Below are 19202 nucleotides of genomic sequence, written 5' to 3'. Positions count from 1 at the left end.
CCAACCCTACCTCCTTCTAGCCCCACTGGAAAATGTTATCCTTCAATTCACTTGCAATTGCACTTTCAATATCCCAACTGTCTAGTCTTTGGCCTTTAGTTCAGCACAACATTTCTATAGCTGCTGATTTGCTCAACCATCTCAACATCTTTCATGCCCTGACTCCCAATAAAACCATCATTCTCATTCACCTTAGCTGTTCCCGCTGGTATGACCCTCATCTCCACTCCATTAGGTTCAAGATTATATAGGTTGAAAGCCTATTGCTGACAACTGGGGCGAAATTCTCCCCAAACGGCGCGATGTCCGCCGACTGGCGCCCAAAACGGCGCCAATCAGACGGGCATCGCGCCGCCCCAAAGGTGCGGAATGCTCCGCATCTTTGGGGGCCGAGCCCCAACATTGAGGGGCTAGGCCGGCGCCGGAGGGATTTCCCCCCCGCCAGCTGGCGGAAACTGCCTTTGTTGCCCCGCCAGCTGGTGCGGAAATGACATGTTGGGGCGGCGCATGCGCGGGAGCGTCAGCGGCCGCTGACAGTTTCCCGTGCATGCGCAGTGGGGAGAGTCTCTTCCGCCTCCGCCATGGTGGAGACTGCTGCGGAGGCGGAAGGGAAAGAGTGCCCCCACGGCACAGGCCCGCCCGCGGATCGGTGGGCCCCGGTCGCGGGCCAGGCCACCGTGGGGGCACCCCCCCGGGGTCAGATCGCACCCCCCCCAGGACCCCGGAGCCCGTCCACGCCGCCTTGTCCTGCCGGTAAATAGGTACTCTAATTTACGCCGGCGGGACAGGCAATTTATCGGCGGGACTTCGGCCCATCCGGGCCGGAGAATCCAGCGGGGGGGCCCGCCAACCGGCGCACCCCGATTCCCACCCCCGCCCAATCTCCGGTACCGGAGACTTCGGCAACCGGCGGGGGCGGGATTCACGGCGGCCAACGGCCATTCTCCGACCCGCTGGGGGGTCGGAGAATGACGCCCCTGATTTTGCCATCCACTGCCAGATCTGACTTGAGCACAAAACGCACCATTCTTTGCTTAAAGTGCTCACTCTTTCAGGATCATCCTGAAATGCAAAGATACACTCTTACTCATCAGTCAAATTTAACATATGTAAATCCCCTCACATGGTCAATTGTTGTAAAAACAAATGAACATTCAAATCACTAATCACAAAAAAAGACAGGTAATCCTTTAATAACCGCTTAGAGCTGCCAATCAAATGTGAACACAGCCCTCTACTGAGATAAGTGGTTCTAGACCTTTTGAGACTTAGCAAAGCATTCGTAAATGCTTGGTGAGAATTAAAAAAACTAGAAATGTAAACAAATCTGTCTATTAAAACTGAAAGACCAGGTGGTCTTTTTCCTGAGCTACAGCAGATATCCTGTAAATCAAGACAGCCAGGAGCAGGTGGGGGCTTTATTCCCTCTTAGTGAAAGCTTCTGAAGAGTTATTTGTTCCATTTTGGAGGAACTTTAGTGTAATAATCTGAAGTGAATTAAATTCTAGAGGTCACAAGCAGTTTCCTTCTGTTCTGAATTGGGAGAAGTATTCTAATGCATCTCAACACATATACAATGCTGATCAATGTAATAATCATATTGCCTTTGCCAGACACAACACTATAGTCAATCAATGCAGTAAAAACACATCTAATTTAGAATATATCATCTAATTATTGAAACTGAAAAATCATTTTTTTCTATTTCGAAGCCTGCAAGTGAAAGAATTCCAGAAGCAGGCACTTCTTTTTTTTCTTCCCCTCTATAAAAGCTCAGAAGGCAGGAGAATGTAAGTCAAACAGTATTTAATGAACCAACACAAATTAAAGGCCTTAACACGGCTTACAGTTCATAGGTCCCAACTGGGATGCCTGATCACGCCAGTCCCAGTCCGGGCCAGCTTTTATTAGGCGGCCACTAGTGAGGGAGCTCATATTCCATGAATCCCATTCGAAGATCAATTGAAGTGTCCCCATGGGTCTCGTGAAAGTGATTAAACCTACTTAGAACTGGGGGTTTCCCATCGTTCATTGCATCCTCTGAGGGGCAGTGAACTCCGTCTACTTACTGAAGGGACCTGGCTCCTCTAAAATTATGTGGGGGTGGTGTTAAACTACCCACCCCTAGAATGGAGCTGGTATGGGTGAGAGTGCTGCATGCAGGCAGGCTACTCCACCCTTATCCCATACCGACCAAAATCACTGGAAAAGGAATAGGGGTGGACAGCCATTTTTAAAGGGTTCCTGATGCGCCCTGATTCCGCAAACATCTGGGCCAATTATGTGGCTCAGTGTCATGTTTTGTATCATAATGCTTTGTGTCGCACCTCAAGACATTTTATTATGTTAAACATGCTACATGAATATATGTTGCTGTTTAATGTTTTTAATTCAATTACTTAACCTGTATTAGTTATCTAAAACCTCACTGAATTCACTTCAAAGTGTCGCAATGTTAGCCTTTCCCTTCTCAATGCGGTGAACACTGACAGATTTGGTGCTATTGAGGAACACAAAGGTATTGCAAATTCTGGTACCCTGACTTGAACTAAAATCTAAAAGTGGTGGTATGAACAAAGAACAAAGAAATGTACAGCACAGGAACAGGCCCTTCGGCCCTCCAAGCCCGTGCCGACCATACTGCCCGACTAAACTACAATCTTCTACACTTCCTGGGTCCGTATCCTTCTATTCCCATCCTATTCATATATTTGTCAAGATGCCCCTTAAATGTCCCTATCGTCCCTGCTTCCACTACCTCCTCCGGTAGTGAGTTCCAGGCACCCACTACCCTCTGCGTAAAAAACTTGCCTCGTACATCTACTCTAAACCTTGCCCCTCTCACCTTAAACCTATGCCCCCTAGTAATTGACCCCTCTACCCTGGGGAAAAGCCTCTGACTATCCACTCTGTCTATGCCCCTCATAATTTTGTATACCTCTATCAGGTCGCCCCTCAACCTCCTTCGTTCCAGTGAGAACAAACCGAGTTTATTCAATCGCTCCTCATAGCTTATGCCCTCCATACCAGGCAACATTCTGGTAAATCTCTTCTGCACCCTCTCTAAAGCCTCCACATCCTTCTGGTAGTGTGGCGACCAGAATTGAACACTATACTCCAAGCGTGGCCTAACTAAGGTTCTATACAGCTGCAACATGACTTGCCAATTCTTATACTCTTATGCCTCAATGAACTTCAAAGCAGCCAAGGGTGGTCTCGCCGTTCTGATTCTTAAAGTGGCAGGGACCCTTAATTCAAGAATTTCGAATTTTGCTTATTTGCCCTCAACTTGCACAGATTTGTATGCAAAATGTTAGGGCTCATTAACACAGGGGCAATCAACAAGGTTAATGAAAAGTAAATCTCTCTGACGGGGTAGCTGAAAACATCAACAATAAAATCCAATGTTTTATTGCTGTAAACTGTTGAAATTGGCAATAAAATATTCTTTGTGATTCCATTGGCTCTCCAACTCCTTATCCCCATGTCCCCAATTCCCCTTCCATTGCTTCCTTCACCTATGCTGGTTCCTATTCCCCCGGTTCCTCTTTTTCTGCTTCCCCTGGCACCTCTCTCCCCACTTCACCCTGGTTCCCCGGCATGTTTCTCCCTCCACCTATTGGGATGGCAAGGGAGGAAGAGAAGCTGGAGATTGGGGGTGCCGGTGCAGTAGGCAGGGAGCCGGGTGGCACTGCTACCCAAGGGTTAAACTCTGGCATGCTATTAAAAGATTTCTTGAAGTTTTTAAAGTATTTAAACATTTATAACAGTTTTGAAAATGCCCCAAGTGTTTTAAAATATTAAAGTAATTAAAATCATGTGAGCCATTGTTTGTTTATCTGTGTTGCAGGACTTTCTATCTCGCCCAAATCTTGTCGACGATTTAAAAATATTTACTGGAAGGCATGGCTATGATATTCTTGTCCTGATGACTTTTTTCCAAAATGATGGTGGTGAAGCTACTCGGCATGTTGCTATCTATCCTGACAACGTTGATCTATGTAACAGAGTAAGTTATTTAAAAGCTAACCTCTTAATTTCAGTATATATGCTTGCTCAATTTTGTATTTCATGGATTCTATTTTAAAACTGAAACTATTGTATTTTTCATGGGGAGATGGTTGTTGTTTTTGTGCTAATTATTTTAAGTACATAGGGGAATGGAGTTATTTTTCACTCTGGCATCCAATATTATCATCAATAATACTTAGCTTAGATCTAATACTGCTGGAGAGCCGAGGAAATCGCAAAGAATATTTTATTGCCAATTCCACCAATATAGCAGTTTACAGCAATAGTGTTGCCGGCCTCGCTGGGCCGAGCTCCCGGAAGCTCGTATCAGTCCCTGCTTGCTACCACACTTAGAAATCTTTCCGGAGAATCGCGCCGTAAGTACTGTAAGAGCAGATCAGGGGATGGGAATTTGGAGGCGAGTAATTCACCAATACCTTTACCAATTCATATGACATTGTTGAATATTTGTGTTTATTCATATAGAAGACCAAAATTCTGCTTTTGAATGTTCACTATTACAGTGAGTGGTAAAGATTGTTTCAGGGAGACTAGTGATTGCCTTGTATTAATGGTAATTGTTTTTATCTGTTGCATCACTCATTTTATTCATATCATATTGTTTCCATTTTTATTTTACAGGAGATTATATGTTAGAACATAGAACATACAGTGCAGAAGGAGGCCATTCGGCCCATCGAGTCTACACGGACCCACTTAAGCCCTCACTTCCACCCTATCCCCGTAACCCAATAACCCCTCCTAACCTTTTTCGACACTAAGGGCAATTTAGCATGGCCAATCCACCTAGCCTGCACGTCTTTGGACTGTGGGAGGAAACCGGAGCACCCGGAGGAAACCCACGCAGACACGGAGAACGTGCAGACTCCACACAGACAGTGACCCAGCGGGGAATCGAACCTCGGACCCTGGCGCTGTGAAGCCACAGTGTTAGCCACTTGTGCTACCGTGATGCCCATGTTGCTTCTCAAATTATTATGAAAGCAATGATGAAATTCTATGAATTTTCAAGAGAATCAGAAATTGAATAGCTATTCCATTTTTATGTTTTTACTTAATGATTTTGGCTTGTAACTTAAATGGGCGGCACGGTAGCACAGTGGTTAGCACTGTTGCTTCACAGTGCCTGGGTTCCAGGTTCGATTCCCGGATTGGGTCACTGTCTGTGCGGAGTCTGCACGTTCTTCCCTTGTCTGCGTGGGTTTCCTCCGGGTGCTCCAGTTTTCTCCCACAAGTCCCAGAAGATGTGCTGTTAGATAATTTGGACATTCTGAATTCTCCCTCTGTGTACCCGAACAGGCGCCGGAGTGTGGCGACTAGGGGATTTTCACAATAGCTTCATTGCAGTGTTAATGTAAGCCTACTTGTGGCAATAATAAAGATTATTATTAAATGACACATTACATAAATTAAATAGCAAAACATAACTTTAAGTTCCAGAAAACAGAAATATCGTGTAGTGACTTTTTTATGCCACTAGTGATTGTTTAACAAAGACTATTGATTTGTTTTTGCGGTGGTAGGATTCATAATAGTTACATTTGCTGAAATAAAAGTACTCACTCATATTTTCATTATTTGACAGATATGTAATACCTTAGAAGAATGTCAGAATCCATGTCTCCAGCTAGTGCCCATCGAATATGGGTTTCAGGAAATCAGAGCATATCAACAAGGGAGCTCCACAGTTTCTTGCAAGCAGATACTGCCACTAATAAAAGACTGTATCCATAGACGACCACAAGGAATGGTGATGAACAGGAGAACTTCCTCCACTGAAGCTGTCAATGGAAGTGCTCCAGTTTCAGAAGGATCATCGGGTGTTCTAGACTTATCTGGTCCTGATGTGGATTCCCAGAATACTGAATATATTGGTGATAACTTGTTGGAAAATTCTCAAAATTTGAACTCCTCCTTACAGGCCCATGGTGATGGAAATTTGGACCTAATGAGTCCAGACAGTGGATTAGCTACTATCCGAAGCAATCGCTCTTCTAAAGAAAGCTCTGTTTTTCTCAGTGATGAAAGCCCAATTCGAGAAGCAGTAGTACCGCCCTCCAGCACTGTACATGGATTTGATCTGTTTAGCTCCCTACCTGAAGCTGAATCAGCAGAGGAAATGGTCCCAGCAGTTGTGAATGTGAATGAAAATTTTGATTTGTCTGTCCTTGATCCATCAAGTTGCAATAACACTAAAGATATCATTGCAGGAGAAAGTGAAGAGTTTTTGATACTTGCTAGTTTGCCAAAATTAGACTCTGCACCTCCAAAAAGTTATATCATGGAAACTGTCATATCAGAGGAAGCCAGTCCTGTAAATAACCTGGTAAAGGTAGAGGATGTTCATGTTTACCAAGAAGAAAATGCTAGGGATAAATTAGAAAAAGATCAAACGCTGCAACAAATTGATCGATCCCATGTGGCTGATATTTCTTTAACTTCTCAAAATCTTCCCAATGATGTCATTGGAGCACAAATTGAAGATAAGAAGGTGCCCCCAACACCCATGAACAGCCTTGTTGAAGGTTCACCTCTGGATGAAGGATCTCATAATATTTTTGCAGAAGATGTGATAGAAAAAGTCAATGAAATGGTTATTGTTGACTCTGATCTGTCAGATTCTAAGTATAGTCAACAACAGAATGAACTTGATGTAGGTCTTAAGCAGCCTGCGTCAAGCACAATTGATGTCTGGAATGAAAACCATAAAGAACTAAATGTAATTGTGCAATCTTCTGATTTTTGTGCAGATTTTGATCAGGAGTTCAGTCAATCTGATTTCACGCATTGCGATATTTGGAATGAAATTGATAACCAGTCGAAGCAATCAGATGTGAGAAATATTGATGATCCATGGAGTACATCTAAACAAACCATTTTCCAAACACCCTCTGCTAACCCAGACGTATATGATGAACTGGACAAAAGTCAGCTGATCTCAGTTGATCCCTACCTTGATACCTGGAACGTAGCTGTGAAAGAAGCAAATGTGCCTGGTTTCAATAATTTTGATCCGTTTTACGAATCCCTCAACATTACAAAATTACCAAGAGAAGAGGGCAAACAGCAATGTGCAGATAGTTCAGATACAAGTTCTGAACAGAAACAATGTACATCTGCTGTAGAAAATCCATTTATTTGGGGTGAACCTATACATGAAGCTATAAGACCAATTGGAAACCACTCAGAGATATCAAAGGATTCTGAATGTAAAATCCAACAACCAAACACTGAAAATCCAGATGCCGAGTTTATCCAGGATACTGATCCATCTTCATCACAAATCCCTACAGTCCTAAGGAAATCTGAACAGGAAGTTAATTTGCCAATTGCTGCAACTTCAGATATGGGGAATGAACCAACAATTGAAACCCAGTCAACTAATGACATTTTAGGCGCATGGACTACATTTGATCAGGAACCCAGCAGCCCAACTTCTGAAAGTGGAAAAATAGGGATCACAAAAGACTTCCAAATAACTGCACATGAATATGGCCTGGAGTTTAGCCCTGAAAAGGGAAGACGGCAGTTAGCCAATGATAACACAGATTTATGGGATGAACATTTACAGACGAAAAACTTTGAAGCATGGTCTATTTCTCAAGATGATCCCAAACACTTACCATTGACAAATCCAAATCTACTGAGCAGACAAATAGATAGTATTAATAATCAAGGAAAGGTGAAAAGTGAATCTGAGCAGGATGTTACTCAGTCAGTGTTTGAAACTAATATTCCAAACATTGAACATGTTCAGGAACTACAGCAAGCTAAAATTAGCCACAGCCAGGCAGAATGTGAAACTGCAATGTCACCAAACACAGAGGAATGCAAACAAGCATCTCCAAATGCTTCTGATATGTGGAATGAATTTGAATATAGCAGCCACTTATCTTCTGAAAGTCTAGAGGAAAGTGGTAAATATATTGAGAAGACCAGTCAACAAAGTGCAGAATCTGTAGATAAAGTGAAAAGTTCAGACCAGAGAACTAGATATTCTACAACTGAAAATCCATACATAGAGAATAAAAATGGACGAGAGAGCAGCCAGCCTTCCACAGAAATTGATCATCCATGGAAAGTTTTTGAACAAGATAATCAAGAGTCCACATTCACAAACCAAGAATTCTGGTTTGATCAAATACAGATCAGTCAACCAAATGCAAACCACCCTAACTTATGCCATGATTATGAAATGGAAGACAGATTACCAGAGCATGAAATTGATAAATTCTCCAGATCTGTTGAGTTTGAATTGGTAGAAACAGATCACCAACAATCTTCTTCAAGTCCCCAGATGTGGAATCAGTTGCAACAAGGAGTTTCTGAACTGACTACCAAAAATTCAGATTTACAGAGAAAAGATGAAGAGGAATTTTCCTATTCTGACTTTGAAGAAAATTGGAAAGCATCTACACAAAAAGCGGAACAGTCAGTATCCAACCTTCTTGATACACATTGTGAAGGTGAACAGCACTTGTTAGCTTCTGAAATGCCACAAGATCATTTGACAGCCATTAATAAATGCAATCATCCTTTGGAAGAGGGTACATTGCAAGGCATGAAGAATTTTGATCAATACGATGATTCTGACTATGAGTTTATCCAGCCAACTACTGACCTTCATCTTTCAAAAAAACTTGAACAAGAGCGACCAAGTGCAATACAATCTAACAAACCTGCAGAAGGTGAGAATTACCATTTTTGTGCAGAAATACCTGAAACTGGGATAGACCCTGCATCTGAATTTCCTGAGTTGCTTTCCACTCGCAATGATGCCAACAGTGGATTTGAACATGAGGTAGTTGAACCAGGTAGAAACGTTCCTGATATCGTGAATGACTATCACCAAGATACATATCAGATTTCTTCAACAAATCCTGATGTTTGGGTTAAATCGGATCACTTGTTTTTTGATTCAACTGCTGTAAATCCTGATATTTTGAATGACTGTGAATCAGATTCAAGGCACTCGGCCTCAAATAGCCCTGATAGATGGAGTGAATCTGTTGAGGCAGAAAAGCAAGATCCTGGAAATCCAGATATGTGGATTGACTCAGAAGAAAAAACTGCTGAATATACGGTCAAACGGCCTGATATAATGGATGCAGCTCGATGGCAGTCTTGCCTTTCAGTGTCAGACAATGTTGCTTCACGTGAATTGGCTGAACGAGGTCTTTTTAATCCATATGAAAGTGTGCATATTGAATTGGCGCAACAAGCAAGCCATTCACATGTAGTTGCTGTGGATACAGAGTTTCGTTTAGTACAATTAGACAACGTAAAGGAATCAAAACATGCAGACATTTGCTTTGAATCAGGCCAAAATTTTATTACAGCAGAACAAACATTTGATAAAGATAAAGAGTTGACTGAATTAAATAATGTTACGTTTGAATCTGTACAAGAAGATGAACAACAAATTTCTGGTGGACCTGATGCTTGGATTCAATTAGAGGGAAGAGTTACTGAATCAATCACAAAAGGTCCAGATTCACAGGATAAATATAAAGAGGAAATAAACTATTATGATTTAGAAAATCCTGAATTTACAGGACATAGAGACCATCCAGCTGACCAAGCAAATTTCGAACACCTAGATCCCTGGAACCCAGTGGAAGAGATTTCTTTTAAGCTGGATAATGTATTATCTGGTGTAAATGATATTTCATTGGCAGAAACTAAGCAGTTTCAAGGCTCGGGTCCTGAAAACAATATTTTGTACACAACGGAAAATGATAAGATGGTACCTGTGACTCTGGAGGACAGGAGCTTAACTTTGTTATTTCTCGGGAAAGAACAAGAAGGCAGTGTTTCAAAAGAGAAACCTTCAAATTTACACCGAGACAATAATTCACACACTGCAAATGATGGGATAAATGAAAGCCTTTTTTCAAAATCTGGATCTGTGGGTGACTATTTTATTTCTACTACATCTGACGACAGCTTGGATAATCAGATAGTTGCTTCACATAATTCAGAAGTGATGGAATACTTCTCTGTATCAGAAGAAAATATTTTGCATATGGAACCACTGAGAGATTTTCCCCTGGCCGAAACAGAGGCCACTCTTTTGAGTGATGAAATTTCATCTGCAAACATCAGTGCTTCCAAAACCAGGAAGGATGAGTTTGCCACAACACAAGAAACTCCTATAGTTAGTGGTGAGGGACCCAGGCCGACTGGTCCTGAAGGTGAAGGTTGTAATAGAGAAACTAAATCAGCCACATTTAAAGACAAGACAGAATTTGTCCATAAAAATGTAGGACCTGTTTCATTTCATGACGCTTGTGAATCTGTAAGACACTCAGACCCGCCAAAAACTTCGATCAAGGTTATTGAAGAGAGAAATATATTTTCACCAGCAGATGGTACTGTGGGACTCTCTAACACTGATGTATCAAACCAAAGAAATACAGAAACTGAGCATGTAATACATAACGCTGTGGAAAATGTGTGGGTTTCATTTGAAAATACAGATAGCAGCAGTAACAGCAATGTGACATCCTGTAGCTTATCTTCCAGTATCCCAAAATCAGACTTTTGGGAAGACTTTAGTCCCCAGGATGGTAGTATAATTGGTGAAGGATTTTCTCCTGTTTCCGTTTCAGAGAGTATTGCTGCAACAGAGATGCACAAAGAGACTGTAGGAAGAGAATTAAGTGTGGAAATTGCAGACCAACTGTCAGAGCCCTGTAACAAAAGCAGCGATCCCCATTTGGAGCATACATTTGATAATCAGTACAGTCCCTTGGTTTCTTCACTCAGCAATCCTGTTTCCTCTGTTGAAATTGGTAACAGTTCACCAGAAGGTGAATATGTGGGTAAATGTCAGATCACGGTGAACTCAAATGAATTTGGTAGCAATAACATCAGGGTAGCATCAGATAAGGACTGTAGTACAGAAGAAATGGACTACATCATTGTATCTGGAAGCAAAAGGCCTTGTGAAGAAATGTCAGTTAGGCAAGAATCTAAAAGTTTAGTAGTAGAAGATGTGAACCTAACCATTATAAAAACAGATTTTCAAGAAGATTTTTTTTCAACATTTCCTTCAGTTACAATTCAACCAGAGGTCAGTGGAAATAAAACTAATGAGAGATTTTCCAATGACTCTCCTGCATACAAAACCACTAATGACCAGCTTGGGGACAATAATGACCAATATCAAGGGGAAGTACATTTAGATGAGAAAACCACTAGAGATCAACAGAGCATAAAAGCAGGGGATGAACTCTTGGACACCTCACCTGAGGAAAGTTCTAGTAGGGCAGAAATGAATGAAATTGGTGCAGAGTATTCGACTAAAGAGCTAAAGACAGCAAGTCCTCCATTTAATGAAACCAGTTCAGATAAATCTGAAGAATATAAGACTGAGTATGATGTCATGTGTCATATGTCTTCAGAAATAAATGGAACAATGAATTCAAATAGAACTGTATCTATAGATGAGCTAAGCAACAGTGAAACTGAGAGCACTGCGTCACAGTTCTCCGTGAGGGAAGCCAAGATTTCACATGAAGATTTAAGAGAAGGTGGAATGGTGGCAGAACAAGTTTCTCCAGAACCATTTGCTACTGAATGTTGTGCTTTGATGGAAAATGAATTAAGGAGGGAAGAGATTATTTTAACTGAAAAGAGAGATGCAACTCAAGTAAGGTAAGTTCTTTCAAATTCAAAGACTTTTAACTTTTATATATACCAACATAACCGTACTGTATATTATAACGGTTGGAAATTAGTACTTTTGAATTAAATAGTTTTACATTTTCAATAAATAAAATGACAATTATGAGGTATTATGTAAATGTAATTGATGCAATTCAAAATTAATTTCAAAAGATTAAGAAGTAGTTAACAAATTTGAGAACCATACTTTGGCAGCCAAAGCTTGGTGAATGAAAGTAAATTGACCCTGAAGCTAAATGTTAAAATGTAGAAATTGTACTCATATAGAGCATTTTTCACCAACACAATTTAGGTTTGTGTGATGATCTTGGCCCATGACCCATAATAATTCCACATTTTTGTTCCCTCATCTTCTTGTCTTCCTCATACAATTTTCTCATTGCTTAGATGGCTCTTGCACATTCTGTGTTGAAGTGTTATTTCAATATTTATAACAGGAGACGATCAATGAAAATTATTGTCCACTGTCATTGCTGGGGTTGCACTATGCATTCAGCCTTTCCATCTACAGTAGGACAAAGGGAAAACTCTATGTGCAGATGATCTAATTAAGTTGGCTGAGGCACTGCTGGCCTCAAAGGACAGCACACTGGACTACCGAACAAGGAAACCTTCTTCACACTCACTTAGGCAGACAGATCTCTGATCTGGCAGACATCAATCAAAGGCTTCTAATGCTGGACCACTCCATTATTTGGCCACAGAGTGTGATGTAGTTGACCATAATTTCCAAACCTCACCAGATCATAAAGCCTAGCCCTAGATCCAATTTTTACTTGCATTACTATAGAGTGTTGTCAGTACTCGACTCACAAAAACAGGTTTAGTCACATGTATGCAATAGTACGATTCTTGAGTAATCCCTGCAATAAAGATACACGCGCAATAATTTGCTTACTGCATAAGGAAGTGAATATAGCAACATGGATTTTTTTCTTGAGAAATTATTTTTTTCTCGTCGTAGACATGTTAAATGATATGGACATTAAGCATTGCCTGGGCAGAGCACAGCAAGGAGAGATTCACATGCTCCACATTTCAATGAAGCACAATGAAGTTCTGTTACCAGCGCACATTCTTTCCTGCCAGATCTTTCCTTGTGTGTTTAACCCAAATAGCAAACATGAAAATTGACCCGTGAATTTTGTTTAATAAGTATAATTAGCAACTGCATTAACTGTTCCTAATTGCATGCAACCATTTAGTTCCACTGTATTGTCTGGAAGCTTTATGAACTGCAAATGTTTGAAGTTTTGGTTTGAATCGATGATGAGTGGCATTGATCCTTTCGGACAAATTAATTGACTTGATCTATTTTTTTCACTACTTACACAAATTTGCAAAGTGATTTATATAATTTGAGACCTATTGGCTCATTGTTTATCTTCCTGCAATAAATTGTTACAGATAATTTTAAAGAAGATGAAATAGATTGAATTGACCATTTGAAAATTGAACAGTTTTGTAAGTTTATCAGAGACTGCTAAGCCCATATTTTGAATGAATATTGCTATATTTTTGTAAAGAGTTAGGCTCCATTAGCATGATTCCTGCCCAGTTTTAGAAATTACCCAATCTTCTACTGTAGTTTTGGTGGATGGTAGAAGTGGCTGACCGGAAATAGCTGGACATATTTAAATAAAGCAATAATGACTTGCTAATATCCTCTGTTACCATGAGGACACCACTTATGCTCAGTATCAATAAGGCAGAAATGTATTTCAATAGAGCACCAGGTAGTTTAAAGAGAGACTATTTATCAGCTGCTTTTTAAAAAACATCTTCTCACTTGGTTAATGATTGTTTTGTCATCTACATTTATGAGGCTCCCAGCCTTTCCCTCACCGTTCTAAAGAGGGACAAGAGCCCAGAACTTCCAATCCGGGTCGGAATTCCTATTTCTAACCCAGTTAACACAAGTAGTTACCTGCTTATCTGCCTCAGATGGAAACGCCTCCAGGCAGTGCAGGAATCCTTACAGGGAGCAGTGCAGAGAATCTTTTTCGAAGTCACGCCCCCTTTTTAAGGCACTAGCTACCACATTCTGATAAGTAGAGCATTTAAATATCCCAAAACCACTTTGAGAAGCTTTGAGAGAAGGGAAGCATGTAAGGTAAGTGGGTCAGGGGGAGATGGGAGGTGGGTGAGTGAGGAGGTTGGATGGTAGGTGGATGGGCGACGGAACAGAGTGGAAGGTAGGTTGAGGGAGTAGGGTGGGTTGGGTGGAGTCAGGGGGGTGGTTGGAAGTTGGGGGGCAATCAGGAGGTTGGGGTCATCAGGTGGTCATTAGTACAGTTACCCTGGAGTTAGAACTGTATTTAATCCTTCTAGCTTTTTCTGGGTATCTATTCAGCTATGTGAGTCAGAACCATCCAAAGTATCCAACTCTAACTCAGAGTTGGGTGCTGTTTCCAGAGGTTCCAGATGCAGGGCAATTGCCCATCAGTATTCCAAATTTTCCTGGAAATTTAGACATAGTCAGTGTCAGAATTTCTGAGGGGTCCCCCAACTCACCTTGGGGGTGTTTCCAGGGTATGACCATGCAGACATCGGAGGTTCTGGGCCAAAGTATTAGTCATAGGGAATGCTGCTGTATATTTTTCTGAATCATGTTGCACAAGAAAGGTAGGAATGCCAAATTCTGTAAATGCTGATGTGGATGCCATCCACAAGATACATAAGGCTGGATTTTCATGTTAGAGATGGGTAATGCGAGTTGGGAAATTCTTCGGCTTGGCACACCTCCCTCAGGAAAAAGTGCTTCAAAAGACATGGGTGGGGGCAGCACGGTGGCGCAGTGGGTTAGCCCTGCTGCCTCATGGCGCCGAGGTCCCAGGTTCGATCCCGGCTCTGGGGCAGTGGAGATTGCACATTATCCCCGTGTTTGCATGGGTTTCACCCCCACAACCAAAATTGTGCAGGGTAGGTGGATTGGCCACGCTAAATTGCCCCTTAATTGGAAAAAATTAATTGGGCATTCTAAATTTATTTTTAAAAAGACATTAGTGGGAATTAGCCAGCCATGGGATCCTCTTTTGCCGCTGGCAGCGCACTCCCGACCGTGGATTTCCAGAGGGTGTGGGTGGCTTCAATGCAAAATCTCATTGACAAGCGGCGGAAAGAAAGAATCCCGCCGCCGGCATGGCCAAGGGTGGTATCATGACTGGTCCAGGCTTGCAGGGCTGAAGGGCCAGTTCCTGTGCTGTATTGTTCTTTGTTCTTTAGCAGCAATGGCATGCCACCGAAAAACACGTGGCTGGGGGAATGGAAACTCCTGCCCATGATTTTCATTTAAAGGGAGCCCTGCTGGAGGTGGGCCCAAAGATCTTGGAAACAGTTCAGAGGCAGCCATAGGTGGCTGACTGCAAAGGTGAGCTGGTTAAAGGGCCCACCTCGGTTCTCTGAGACTTCATCCCAGCTGATTTGTACAATATACGGCCGTCTCGCCCTCATCCCTCACATTTGCTCACTCTCACACACTTCTCATGCCCACTCAATGCCAATTAATGCTACTACACCCACCCCATTGCTCATTATAGCCATATGCCAACTTAGTACCAACTCATTGCAAGCCATGCTCTCCTCACACACCACCCCTTACTCTTACACCCTCCATACCAACTAACCCAGCTTCCACCATGGCAGATGTCAGGATCCATGCTGAGATGAAATAAGGATTTATTACAGACTTCACTGTATAAAAAAAGAACCACAAAGACATGTGAGACTTTAACTCAGGCTTTAATATACTACATGGGAGGCTTACCCGACACAGACGACCCCAGAAAGAATGGGGGCTGTCCCAGAAGAGGTTCTTATACTGACTCCCGGGGGAGTGGCTAAGGCGGAGCTCTCCGTGGCCAGGTCGGGTTACCTACCAGTGACCGAACCTCTGCAGAGTTACAGTACAATACACAGTATTACAGGGCCACGTTACGCACAACTATTATATACTATGTACAATGGTAGGGAGGTACAGTGGTGTATCACCACATTCACCCCTTGTTTAGAAGGAAGTCCGGGGTGAAAATTCGGAGCAGTGAACAGAGTCCATCAGGAGGTTCCGTGTCGTCAAAGGTCGAGACGAACGATGGGTTTGGTCGATCTCTTTGAACGTCGGAGCTGCGGCGCTGAGGTAGTGTCCGGCGGTATCCGTGCGGTCGGTGGTGCTGGTTCGCAAGGCGGCATGACTTCCCCCACCGCTTCGGCTGGCTCGAGGCGAAACTGCGGGATGACAGCGGCTGGCACGGAGTAGTAACAGGCCGAAGGATCGACGGGAGCAGAGAGGGAGTGGGGTGGAGGTTGCTTCCAGGTAGGCCTCGAAACACCGGAGCCAGCAGTTGAAAAGGTGATCCGCGCGTGGAGCGTGGGGGTCGAGCGAGAGCTTGTCAGGTTTCAGAGCAGCCTCCATTATAACTGTGGTATATTAAATTGATGCGCTAAGTGTCAAGAACCACAAAGACATGTGAGACTTTAACTCAGGCTTTAATATACTACATGGGAGGCTTACCCGACACAGACGACCCCAGAAAGAATGGGGGCTGTCCCAGAAGAGGTTCTTATACTGACTCCCGGGGGAGTGGCTAAGGCGGAGCTCTCCGTGGCCAGGTCGGGTTACCTACCAGTGACCGAACCTCTGCAGAGTTACAGTACAATACACAGTATTACAGGGCCACGTTACGCACAACTATTATATACTATGTACAATGGTAGGGAGGTACAGTGGTGTATCACCACAGTCTAATCATGCATTTAATCCCTACAATTACTTAATCCATTATAATAACACATAACATCAAAGACAGCTTTAATATTCAAGATGAGCTGTCAATCAAACTATGAAGTTACCACTCCCCATTGCGTAAAGGACATGCCTGAAACGGGGAGGTGAGACTTCTGGTTACAGGTCCCATCTACTATGTTTAAAGGTCCTGGAAAGTCGCTGAGACTCCATAAAAATCGAGCCCATAGTATTTTTAATTTTTTTTAAATAAATTTTGAGTACCCAATTATTTTTTTCCAATTAAGGGGCAATTTAGCATGGCCAATCCACCTAACCTGAACCTCTTTGGGTTGTGGGGGTGAAGCTCATGCAGACATGGGGAGAATGTGCAAACTCCACACGGACAGTGACCCAGTGCCGAGTTTCGAACCCAGGTCCTCAGCGCCGCAGTCCCAGTGCTAACCACTGTGCCACATGCCGCCCCCAATCAACAAACATTTTTTTTCAATATATGTTTATTAAAAAAAATTCATATTAAACAAAACCATCCAAAACAATTAATCAAAATTGCACAATAAAAAAAAGCAAAAAACACATATTAACTTTGACCCAAATAACTAAACTAAACCCCCTAACAGCTGACAGTGACTAGCTCCTTCAAAAAAGGAAATCAATGGCTGCCATCTTCAGTAGAACCCCTCCACTGACCCCCTGATGGTGTACTTGACCTTCTCCAAATATAGAAGAGATGTGACATCACCCAACCAGACTGAGACATTAGGCGGAGTAGGAGACCTCCAACCAAGCAGAACTCGTCTCTGGGCTGTCAATGAGGTGCCTTCACCACTGACTGAAGCTCCGGTGAGTCTGACACCCAAAATATGGCCACCAGCGGACATGGATCCAAATCTACATTGTGTATCTCTGACACAAAGAAGCTGACCAACTTGGGACAAGACTAGAGCATATGTGTGTGGTTAGCAGTGCTCACACATATCCTCCACCTTAGTGAAGAATTTGCCCATCCAAGCTTTAGTCAACTGCCCCTATGTACCACCTTGAATTGAATCAAACTTAGCTCAGCAAACAAGGCCATGGGGCGGAATTCTCCGTAATCGGCGCAATGTCCGCCGACCGGCGCCAAAAACGGCGCGAATAAGTCCGGCATCGCGCCGCCCCAAAGGTGCGGAATTCTCCACATCTTGAGGGGCCGGGCCCTTACCTTGAGGGGCTAGGCCCGCGCCGGACTGATTTCCGCCCTGCCAGCTGGCGGGAAAGGCCTTTGGTGCCCCGCCAGCTGGCGCGGAAATGACTTTGCCGGGTAGCACATGCGCGGGAGCATCAGCGGCCGCTCACGGCATCCCCGCGCATGCGCAGTGAAGGAGGTCTCTTCCGCCTCCGCCATAGTGGAGACCATGGCGAAGGCGGAAGGAAAAGAGTGCCCCCACGGCACAGGCCGGCCCGCGGATCGGTGGGCCCCGATCGCCGGCCAGGCCACCGTGGGGGCACCCCCCGGGGCCAGATCGCCCTGCGCCCCCCCCAGGACCCCGGAGCTTGCGCGCTCCGCCGTGTCCCGCCGTCCCAAAGGTGGTTCAATCCACGCCGGCTGGTGTGGGTTGACAGCGGCAGGACATTGGCCCATCGCGGACTGGAGAATCGCCGGGGGATTCCCGCCGACCGGCAGGGCGCGATTCCCGCCCCCGCCGAATCACCGGTGGCAGAGAATTCGCGACACGGCGGGGCGGGGATTCACGCCGGACCCCGGCGATTCTCCGACCCGGTGGGGGGTCGGAGAATCGCGCCCATGGAGTTGACTCTGTGAAGGACCTCACCATCCTGAATGGGACCCAATTCACCCTCCCATTTCATTCCTGCCTCACTCAACAGAGCTGACTCCACTGACAGGATATGGCCATATCTGCCCAATCTGACTCGGCCAGAGAAAAAAATCCTCTACAACAGGGAAGAAGGTGGCACCCAGGGAAAAGCCTTGTGCGAAAAATTGAAAATCTGAAACTACCTGAAAAGGCTGGAACCAGGCAGCTGGAATTTCTCCATCAACTCCTTAATGCTGGCATACCTCCCCTCCAATAACAGGCTTCCAAACCTTTCCAGGCCCTCCCCCTCCCATGACTTAAACTAAGAGTCCAAACCAGAAGGCATCTGTTCCTCATCCCCTGCCTCATCTTGTCCTGCTTGTCCTGCTCATCCTCTTCCTCTGATGACATCCCACCTTACTCATCAAGGGTAATTTACCTTTGCTCAGTCATGTTGTGAAGCATGTAGCAGACTACAACCATAGCCATGTGGGAAATCTGGCAGGTGTGAATTGCAAAGTGTCACGCGGATGGGCAAGGCAACGTAGGTGTTTTTTGAGCAGGCTGATGGACTGCTCGACGAGGGTTCTTGTCAGCAGATATCTGTCTTTGTCACACTTTTAGGGATCTGTTTATTGTGCACATGCAGGTGTGAGGAACCATCACCTCAGGGCACCCTTATGATTCATCCTCAGACCTCTTCTTGGGGAAGGGGGTGGGGGGGGGCGGGGGCGGTAGTGCGTGTGTGGTTGGGATGGAAGAGTAGCAGGAGGCTTGACAATGGGAAAATATATGCATCATGGCAGCTTCCAAAGGAGTGTGCAGACACATGCAGGAAGTTATTCTTGCCGCATATCAGCTGTACACTCATGGAGTGGTAGGTTTTCCTGCTGATTAATCTTTCCGGTCAGTCTTGTAGGAACTTGGTAATTGTGGCAAAT

The 19202-nt window shown here is 43.9% G+C and overlaps 1 protein-coding gene across 5 annotated transcripts in view; it reads left to right on the top strand.

Moving 5' to 3' along the window:
- LOC140429519 (protein prune homolog 2-like) overlaps positions 1-19202 on the top strand; it is a 725367-nt gene that overhangs the window by 505125 nt on the left and 201040 nt on the right. For all 5 annotated transcript variants that reach the window (XM_072516619.1, XM_072516617.1, XM_072516616.1 and 2 more), the window contains 2 exons: positions 3851-4009; positions 5618-11691. In XM_072516619.1, the coding sequence (XP_072372720.1) occupies positions 3851-4009; positions 5618-11691 (6233 nt within the window). The remainder of the gene's footprint in view (positions 1-3850; positions 4010-5617; positions 11692-19202) is intronic.

Source organism: Scyliorhinus torazame, chromosome 9 (assembly GCF_047496885.1).
Source record: "Scyliorhinus torazame isolate Kashiwa2021f chromosome 9, sScyTor2.1, whole genome shotgun sequence".
Lineage (NCBI taxonomy): Eukaryota > Metazoa > Chordata > Chondrichthyes > Carcharhiniformes > Scyliorhinidae > Scyliorhinus > Scyliorhinus torazame.
Note: the sequence above shows the minus strand (reverse complement) of the source record. Positions and strands in the feature narration are given on the sequence as shown.